We start from the raw sequence: 9,432 nt of genomic DNA on the forward strand, positions 1-9,432 counted from the left end.
CAAACAAAGGCCCAGCTCGCGAGAAGTGGAATCGGTTGACTACAGGCGCTATGTATTTTTGGCGGGTAAATAAGCAGCGACGGCACATTTTTGGCATCAGATTTTGTTTCGCCCGGCGGATGGCAAGCGCCGCCGATGGCGGCTAGACACAGTCATCTCGTCAACAGGGAGCAGCGAGCGCGTGTTGCCGATCTGGTACGTGTGATAGCTGCTGCTGCTGCTGTTGCGCGTGGACGACAGCAGCAACGTCGTCGTCGCGAAATTCTGGCCAGGGTAGAGGTCTGTCGTTGGAGCTCGCCATCTTCCTTCACGTGATCTTGCTTTTCTACAGGTAGCCAAAATCAATCTTTCATCTTTCAGGCTTATTTTTTTGTAAGCCAAAAATTTAGACCTGCTTGTTTTTGTGTAGTACTCGTTGATTCAGACCTTGCTTACAGGTAACCAAAATCAACTTTTTCTCTTTCGGTCTTCCGATTCAGACATGGCAAAACCAAACAAGTAAGTTAGGTTTACCTTTTAATTTATTTTTCTTTGTTTGCATCCAGACGTGCCTTGCAATAAATATACATTTATTTTTCATGTAGGGAGAATGTGAATCCTACTTGGTTACCTTGGATTGGTCAGAAATTCAGGAACTTGGAGGATGCTTGGTCTTTTTGGATTGATTATGGAGGTCATGCAGGTTTTGAGGTCAGGAAGAGGTACACAAATGTTGGTACTGATGGAAAGGCAACATCTTGTAGATATGTGTGTGCTAAGGAAGGTCGAAGAGCACAGGACAAGAGGGATCATGCCACCAAAAATCCTCGAGCTGAAACAAGGACATGTTGTCCAGTTCGGATGGGTCTAACATTAGATCGTGTGGCTGGAAATTATGAAGTATTTGATCTATTGCTTGCACACAATCATGTTCTTCACTTGCCGCAAACCGTTCATTTGATGACAGCACAGAGGAAGATTTCAGAAGTACAGGCTTTTGAAATTGAGGCAGCTGATGATTCTGGAATTAGGCCAAAAGCGGCACATGAGTTGGCTTGTCGCCAAGTTGGAGGACCCATAAATCTCAGCTACACTTGTTGTGATCATAAAAATTACTTGCAGAGTCGGTGTCAAAGGGAGTTGGCTTATGGCCAGGCTGGAAGCATGTTGAAGTATTTTCAAGACAAGATCGCTGACAATCCTTCTTTCCACTACGCTTTGCAATTGGACAATGAAGAACAGATAACCAATATTTTCTGGGCAGATGCAAAGATGATAATTGATTATGCACACTTTGGAGATGTTGTCACCTTTGACACCACCTTTGGCACAAACAAAGAATATAGGCCGTTTGGTGTTTTTGTTGGATTCAATCAGTTTAGAGAGACCATTGTTTTTGCAGCAGCAATTTTATTTGATGAAACATGTGCTTCTTTCACATGGTTATTTAAGGCCTTTCTAGCTGCACACAATGGAAAGGAACCCAGAACTATATTTACTGACCAAGACGCTGCAATGGGAAATGCAATTCGGGAGGTATTTGTAGATGCATGGCATGGGTTGTGTACTTTTCATATAATGCAGAATGCTGTCAAGCACTTGAGCAACAATAAAAATGATGAAAATGAAGAATCTCATATCCTCTTAGATTTCAGTGCTTGCATGTCTAATATTGAGGACAAGGAGGCCTTTGAAGAAGCATTTGACAGCATGAGAAATAAGGTGGATAAGAATAAGTCATCATGGCTGGATAGCATCTACAAGTTTAAGGAGAAATGGGCTGAATGTTACATGAGGGATGTTTTTACATTGGGAATGAGAAGCACACAATTAAGTGAGAGTTTCAATAGTGACTTGAAACAGCATCTGAAATCAGATTTTGACATCATTAGGTTCTTAAAGCACTTTGAAAGGGCAGTGCAAGGAAAAAGAAACAAGGAACTAGATGAAGAATTTGAAGCTAGGAAAAAGCTACCAAGAATAAGAATGAAGACACCTATGTTAGTGCAAGCAAGTAAACTTTACACCCCCCAAATATTTGAAGCATTCCAAGCTGAGTATGAAAGATCCATGGCTGCATGTACTAGACCATTGCATGAAAATAACACATATGCTATTTCTGTTGTGAGATCTGATGGTGATTTAAGTTCTGAACAAGAGCGCATAGTTGTAGGTGATCCTTTGGAGCAAAAAGTTTCATGTAGCTGTAACCAATTTGAAAGGACAGGTGTATTGTGTAGCCATGGATTGAAAGTTCTTGACTTGATGAATATCAAACTATTGCCTGACCATTATGTGCTGAAGCGTTGGACAAGGGGAGCAAGGTATGAAACTATACAAGATAATAAAGGAAGGAGCATCATCGAAGATCCAAAATTAGATGCAATGCTTCGATATAAGTATATGTCTCACAAGTTTCTGAATCTGGCATATCAAGCAGCAAGCTCTCCAAAGTGTTGCCTATTGGTAGATGATGCACTTGATTGTCTTGGTAAGCAACTACAGGACAAAATTAGTGCACCTACAAGCATTTTTTCTTATTCATATAATGTCCAACTCCAACCTGATGTTCAACAAGATGAAGATTTCCTTGGAGCTGCATGCCTAAGGAAAAAAGAGGTTCAACCAAAAAGTTCAAAGCGGAAACGAAGTTGGCTGGACAAGACACGAAAGTACAGGAAAAAGGTGCCAAATAAATAATCCAACGTATGTTGCTGAAACCCTTTCCAAAATAATGTTTCTATTCACTAGTACTTGCTAAATTTCAAGTTTGGATGATTTATGCAGCATGGAGAAAATAGTGCAGCTGTAGAAACACAAGTATCAATGGATGATGCTAGCAATGTCTTCACTGGCTACACCAATTTGTTGATGGTAGTTTCAATATTTGTCTTTTTCAACTTGTAGAATTAGTTTAAATATTAATTTTTTTCAACTTTTCCTTTGTATTTCCAGGGACTTAGTAACATCGATGATTTCCTAATCGTTGCTGCAGGGGAAGGATATTTTGTTCTTTTGGGGTGAACGTGGTTAACACTTGCTGTAATTATTTGGCTAAACTGTGCATATTGATGTACTGTAAAAGTGGCTGGAGTTATTTTGGAGCATGAGCGCTATGCAAAATATTTAAGTGAAATGGTTGTTAAATTTGCACTAAAAATAGTGTCCGTATATGTTTATGTATTGAATTAGTCGCTATTCTCGTTTTATTTGTCTCTCCCGTCAAGCTAGGCTTATTTCTCCAAATCTGGGCTTTGTTTGGGCCATAATCTTCTTGTGGGCTGACTGCTATATGTGGAAAGTAGTTCAGAGGAGCAGCAGCCGTTGGATGTAAATTGAGTGGCATCTGGAACGGCCAAAGTCACCGGTGACTTTTCTTAACCAAGTTAGAGAATCTGCGCCCGTTGCGTTGGCCTTGGTGGTGATTCCGAGATGGACTATGTCATTCCATGTCAGTCTGCTACTCATCCATTTTTTACCAATCAAATTATGAGGACAGTTTAATGAGAAAAATAGTATATTAGATAATTAGAAAAAATATTCATTAGAACATAATCACCTTTAATAGATCAAGCAATGTCAGATTTGTTAATTCTCAAGGCAATGTCTACGTCCATTTTCAGAGAGAAAATTGCCATTATGGGACGCGAAACAATGGGCTTCGTTATTATAGGACTTCAATCGTCGACTTCGCTAAAACGACATTTGAAACGTTGGCACTTTGTTTTACATGACATTTGGTCATTTTAATCACTTTTCTCATTTCAAATACATGTATTTTGCCATAGGAGGACCGTATTACCCTTCAGTCATATTCACGTAAGAGTGGGCAGTCATATTACCCTTCTGCTGCCGGCGTGGCCATGCCCTCTACTGCCGGTGCGGCCATGCCCTCAGCCAGCCCGTCCAGGCCAGAGGCGGCGGTCACGGCCACACCAAAGGGCGGCGCGGCCAGGCCACAGTCGGCCGGCGCGGCCACGCCTGAAGGCCGAGCAGCAGGCCAGAGGCCGGCGCGGCTAGGGCACAGGCGGCCAGGCCAGGGCCGGCCAACGCGGCCGCGCCTGAGGGCAGCACGGTAAGGGCAGAGGCGGCCGGCAGCCCTTCTGGATCCGGTGGGGGCGAGTTCGTCTCCTCCATGGGCGGCGCGTCGAGGAGGATTGGACGGGTGGCGACGGTCAGACAAGACAAAACGTCGGAAGATGAAACGAAACGTCTGGAGACGACCGTGCGGTAGGGCGCGGCGCTTCCCCAAGCGACGGCCGCAAGGCATCGGTGGCTGGCCTGCGGCGGCGGCTGCTACCCCTTTCTCCGGAGCCTCTGCAGGTAATTACAATTAATTTTGTTTTCCTGTAAAAGATCTACTCCATATAAGACGATTAAGGTATATATATATATATATATATATATATATATATATATATATATATATATATATATATATATACACTCTTGGACCTTAGCTCTGGATCATTAATCCAGATGCATGTTCCTGAATCCTGAGTAGAGTCGAGCCCCTACTTACCTTTGTCCTTGGCGACGGTGCTATCAAACCAGGATACCTAAGGCCAGAAGGGTAAAAGAGTTAATTAAGGAGCAAAATACATGTATTTTGATTACCAAAGTCAAGAAATACATCAAATATCATCTAAAACAAAGTGCCAACGTTAAGTGTCGTTTTAGCGAAGTCGACGATTGGAGTCCTATATTAGCGAAGCCCATTGTTTCGCTTCATATAATAGCAATTTTCTCATTTTCAGAAGATGCATGTGCAAGCTGTCAACAAAGCATATCAAAATTTGCACATGTAGTCCGATGGAACTATTGTAGCCTAATACTATAGTATGATGGATCTGGTACCGCTGCAGCAAATTCAGAGTTGTAGGAGCCACTATTTTCTCTATAAGGCTGGATCCTGACTTACTGCAATAGCGGAAAGTAATTAGAATTGTGAACCGATGAAGGGAGAAAAAAACTGGGAGATTGGATTCGACTGCGAACGAAAGGGAATCTATCTATCCAGGCAAACAAGGCAGCTGGAGGGCACTCACCAACAACAGATGACGAGACTGACCGACGGCCGGATGGATGGATCTCCGCTCCGCTCGACCGGTCGAGCGGCGGCGCCGCGGCGGGTGGACGGAGGATCCGGCGGGCGTAGGGTGTGAGGGGCCGGCGCAGAGCGGGACGGGGACGGGGACGGGGACGGGGCGGTGGCGTCGCGCTCGGCTGCGTGCGTCGTCGCCTCTGTGGTCGGATTAGGCTGGGCGTCGGTGCATGGCGGAGAGGAAGCCGTCGGATCGCGGGGGAGAGGAGTCGGCGCGGGTCGGGGGGAGAGGAGGATTCTCCGAGGGGCGCGTGGGGAGACCGAGGGGGATTCCGCGAGGACTGCGCAAGACCGGGCCCACTGCGCCAGGGGGGAGCGAGGGAGCGCGCGGGAAGGGATCGCACACACGGCTGACCGACGACGCGACGTCGATTGTCGCACGAAAAAGTTATCCACTGTTCAGTCTTTTTTAGGTGTGAGAGACTAGGAGAGATGTATGTAATATACTATGCTTTATGGGTTGATCATTTCGGTGAGTGAAAAAAAAAGTAGGAAGTGCCTAGTTAGGTCATCCGCAACAGTCCTAGCTAATTGCTAGCTAGGAGCCATCCACCTCAGCACTAAATAGCTAGCAGTCCATGCAACTATCTATATAGTGCTAGCTATTTGTTATTTTTAGTACTTTTATGCACAGAGAGAGAACGGATGTGCTGTGAAGATTATCTTTGTGTCTCTCTATATGGAGAATAACACTAAACATCTCATCTCAATATAACCAACTGGTAGCAACCATGAAAACATGGACAAGCTTTTGAACACAACAATAAAATAAAATGTCCATATGTTACTACATGATGAACTGATAAACATGACTCAAGCCATTTCATTACATGACCAACTAAAAATAAGCAACCAGGACAACCAAAGGTTTTAAACATGGAAATAAAATAGAATGTCCATTCGTTACTACATAATGCACTAATTGATAACAATGACTCTAGCCATACATGTTTATTTTAGGCCACAAGAGCAAACTGAACAGCTAACTGCATCGTTGAGGAAGAAGCACCAAAATCCAAAAGTCAACCTCCATGATAGCCTGCTAGAAATGCCAATCAACCTCATACCAACGATTCTAGAAAAAGAAAACAAGCAGTAAGTCAGCTTACTCAATATAATTAACAGTGCCAATAAGAAAAAGAAATTCATGACAGATCTTACATGAGGTTATTAGCAAAAAAAAATACTAGTGGGGAGCCCTATGGCCAAAACGCTGCCAAATGTGCTCAATTAAATCATTTTTAAGTTGAGTGTGGACAGAGTGAGCACGGATAGCAGAATTTCTACGTCGAACATCATTGAAGCATGGGTTACTGTTTGTGGCCTTTTGCACTTCAGGAGGAAGAACAATTGATTCTCCAGGAATTGCATTTAGATCAATAGACTCCTTAGCCATTTCTCCCTCATCTTCCACTATCATGTTGTGGAGAATAACACAAGCTTTCATGATCAGTCCAATAATCCTTGTGCTCCAAGATCATGCTGGACGACGCACAATGTTGAAGCGAGCTTGCAGAACGCCAAAAGCACGCTCCACATCTTTCCTTGCACCTTCTTGTTCTGCTGCATACACCTTGTGCTTGTCTAGTTGAGGTGAATTTATAGACTTCACAAAGGCTGCCCATTCTGGGTAAATTCCATCGGCTAGGTAATAACCAGTGTTGTATTGCCTACCATTGACAGAATACTGAACCCGAGGAGCTTCACCCTTTATTGCCTCAAGAAACAAAGGGGACTGATTAAGCACGTTGATGTCATTATTAGACCCAGCAACACCAAAGAATGCATGCCAAATATGAAGATCATGTGAAGCTACCGCTTCAAGGATCATGGTTGGGAATCCATAGCGGCCAGTGGTATATTGCCCCTTCCATGCTGTTGGACAATTTTCCCATCGCCAGTTAATGTTTTGTACTATATAGATGCTGATCTACGGGCCAGATACAATGTTCAAGTCATGTGTGTTGCATCTTTCATTTTGTCCTTTTTTTACTTTCTTTGCACTAAGTCATAGCTGAAAATTTGTGGCAAATATATCTCGAACTCAAAGTAATAATCACTCTTGTAGTAGCATTATGTTTGTTCCCTACTATCTGCTCTGGGAGTCTAACTCTTAGTCAAAGCATGTCACTGTTGATACATTATCTATCGTAACTCAAGGTTCAGGACAGACTAGTGATGAATACATTCCATGTGGTCTGTTAAAATTTTGTACTTATCCACATATCTAAATATTTTGATTTCTTACTACATATGCTACCTGCAAAGTTTTCAGATGATATGCAAGGTCCACATAATAACCAGTGCAGAAAAAAACTTACAGTTATTCAATCAATCACCGGCCAATTTCTCCCTTAGCATCTTCAGGGCAAGGACATGCTCAGCTCTAATATCCTCTGTCATCTCCCTAGTGTCCATACACAAGAGTTTTTGATATGATTCCAGTAAAGCGGCCTCCCTGTTAAGCCTTGCTGTCTGAAACTTCTTTTCAGAAATGCGTTCTTGTGCCTCTACGAAATCTTCCTGTCGTTTTTTTGTTGCTGCTTGAATGTCAATGAATTTCTTCAAGTCTTCATCTAAACTAACATCATCATCGCTGACTCTAGATTTACCATTAGTGTAGTCTTATTGTAGTGTCCATGTACATCACCCCAATACTTCTCATTTTTCTTGCAATTACCATTGATTGGGTCATTTGAGTGGATCAGCCATGCACTGACCTGAATTTAGGATACATGATTAGTTGTAGGTTCATATATTTGTGTAGCTACAAAAAGAAAGTGAGTGATACAATTTTACTTACTAGCCTCACGTCCTCATCTGGATCAAATACAAGGCGCTTTGCAGTCCTGCCATCGTTTCCATCATCTAAGTTGATGATGGTTTTGCCTTTCGATCTCTTTTTAGAATTTTGGTTTCCTGAGTCATTTTTTGGTGGTGCTAATTGAGATTCCGTTCCCATAGGTGGCCATGGTGCCGAAATATGAGGAAAGAATGGTTGTCCAGATTGTAAAATGCTCATAAAACCACCAGGTGGATAGTAATCCATACCACTGAAAAATAAGCAACCCATATCGTTAGTTCTAATGAAACTAATATAGCTAGTGAACTAACTGTTTCTGAACATTACTTCTAATAAAACTAATATAGCTAGTGAACTAACTGTTTCTGAACATAATAAAATGACAACTAGTGCAGCAAGAAAATTACATAGAAAAAAATAAAACTTACCAATTTGTGGATGTGGCTGCTGAAGATGTGGCTTGTGGCAAAGGTCCAGGCCACCATGCTGCAGAGTCATGCCATTCGGCCATTAGTTTAGACAAACACTTTATCAAGAAATCAAGATAAACTTCCACTAAATATCTAAAAAATCAATAAGTAGCAGGAGTGACTTCGGGTCTGCTTGGATCCCTTGTTGCCGCTCGCCTTGCCTCACCGAGCAAGTCAAGGCGTTTGGTACGCGCTCGCTTCACCTCGTTGCCCGCAAGCTTCCCCGGTTGGGCAAGGAAAATCCTTGCCGACGCAAAAGAGCCGATTTGGCTCTCCTGCGCGGTCAAGGCGGCTCGCGTGGGCCGTCGTAGGCGTCGTCGATTCGATCCCCGCCGCCACCGGTTCGACCCCACCGCCACTGAATCGAGCCCCGCTGCCGTCGGATCGAGCCTGTCGCGGCCAGATCGACCTCCGCTGTCGCTGGATCGAGCACCGCGGCCGCCGAGTCGACCTCCGACGCCACCGGATCGACCTCCGCCGCCGCCCGATCAAGCACCGCGGCCGCCGAATCGACCTCCGACGCTGCCGGATCGAGCTGCGGGGCGAGGCAAGGCAGGCAGCGGCAAGGGATCCAAACGCCCACCTTGGGAGCTGGCGAGGCACGGCGAGGAAAGGAGAGGCAAGCGGGCGAGACAAGGCGAGCGGCGGCAAGGGATCCAAGCAGACCCTTCATTGATTTTTTTCTAGCTTACTGCTATGCATCTAGCTAAATATAGAAACTAAGAGCGAACTCGATTACCTGATGGACCTCCTATATTTGGAATAGAAGAACCACCACCCAGAAGTGCAGGATCATGCGTAGGCACTCGAATAGCAGAAGCAGGGGTGGATCCCATCTGAGTAGATCCAGTCTGGTGTGGTGGCAGGGCCATCTCTCGCTTCCGGCGGCTCATCACCAGCAGCGACAAGGATCTCGTGGACCGGAACTGAATCGAAAGAGTCAAGCACCTGAGCTGGATTGTGGAATAAGATAGATGGGAAGATATGACGGAAAAGAAGAAGAACAGACCTTGCTTTTGACGCCTCCAGAACTAAATCGGAAGAGCAAGGGCGGGAGAAGGTGGATTGTGGAGGGA

General features: G+C 44.3%; 2 protein-coding genes and 1 long non-coding RNA gene across 3 annotated transcripts; 1 reads left to right on the forward strand and 2 right to left on the reverse strand.

The window, feature by feature from the left end:
• Positions 1 to 481: 481 nt before the first annotated feature.
• LOC136488687 (protein FAR1-RELATED SEQUENCE 5-like) lies at positions 482 to 3,003 on the forward strand. The gene is made up of 4 exons (XM_066485531.1): positions 482 to 498; positions 585 to 2,664; positions 2,767 to 2,853; positions 2,935 to 3,003. The coding sequence occupies exons 1-4, from the start codon at positions 482 to 484 to the stop codon at positions 3,001 to 3,003; spliced, it is 2,253 nt and encodes a 750-aa protein (XP_066341628.1).
• A 634-nt stretch (positions 3,004 to 3,637) lies between these two features.
• On the reverse strand, positions 3,638 to 5,234 carry LOC136484867 (uncharacterized). Its single transcript, XM_066481833.1, has 3 exons — positions 5,028 to 5,234; positions 4,502 to 4,538; positions 3,638 to 4,296 (listed from the first exon to the last, which is right to left on the reverse strand). The coding sequence occupies exon 3, from the start codon at positions 4,247 to 4,249 to the stop codon at positions 3,818 to 3,820; it is 432 nt and encodes a 143-aa protein (XP_066337930.1). The 5' UTR covers positions 4,250 to 4,296; positions 4,502 to 4,538; positions 5,028 to 5,234; the 3' UTR covers positions 3,638 to 3,817.
• A 695-nt stretch (positions 5,235 to 5,929) lies between these two features.
• On the reverse strand, positions 5,930 to 8,974 carry LOC136485455 (uncharacterized). Its single transcript, XR_010766450.1, has 4 exons — positions 8,315 to 8,974; positions 7,887 to 8,136; positions 7,405 to 7,803; positions 5,930 to 6,158 (listed from the first exon to the last, which is right to left on the reverse strand). It is a non-coding gene; the product is annotated as an uncharacterized lncRNA (long non-coding RNA).
• Between the last annotated feature and the right edge of the window lie 458 nt (positions 8,975 to 9,432).

Source organism: Miscanthus floridulus, chromosome 10 (genome assembly GCF_019320115.1).
Source record: "Miscanthus floridulus cultivar M001 chromosome 10, ASM1932011v1, whole genome shotgun sequence".
Taxonomy (NCBI): Eukaryota; Viridiplantae; Streptophyta; class Magnoliopsida; order Poales; family Poaceae; genus Miscanthus; species Miscanthus floridulus.

What these genes read in the sequence shown, in the direction of transcription:
- LOC136484867 (XM_066481833.1), bottom strand. Translation starts at nt 4,249, where the DNA reads ATGCCTTGCGGCCGTCGCTTGGGGAAGCGCCGCGCCCTACCGCACGGT.
- LOC136488687 (XM_066485531.1), top strand. An exon ending in CACGAAAGTACAGGAAAAAG is followed by an intron (nt 2,665 to 2,766) that starts GTGCCAAATAAA and finishes TGATTTATGCAG; the next exon opens with CATGGAGAAAATAGTGCAGC. An exon ending in GCTACACCAATTTGTTGATG is followed by an intron (nt 2,854 to 2,934) that starts GTAGTTTCAATA and finishes TTGTATTTCCAG; the next exon opens with GGACTTAGTAACATCGATGA.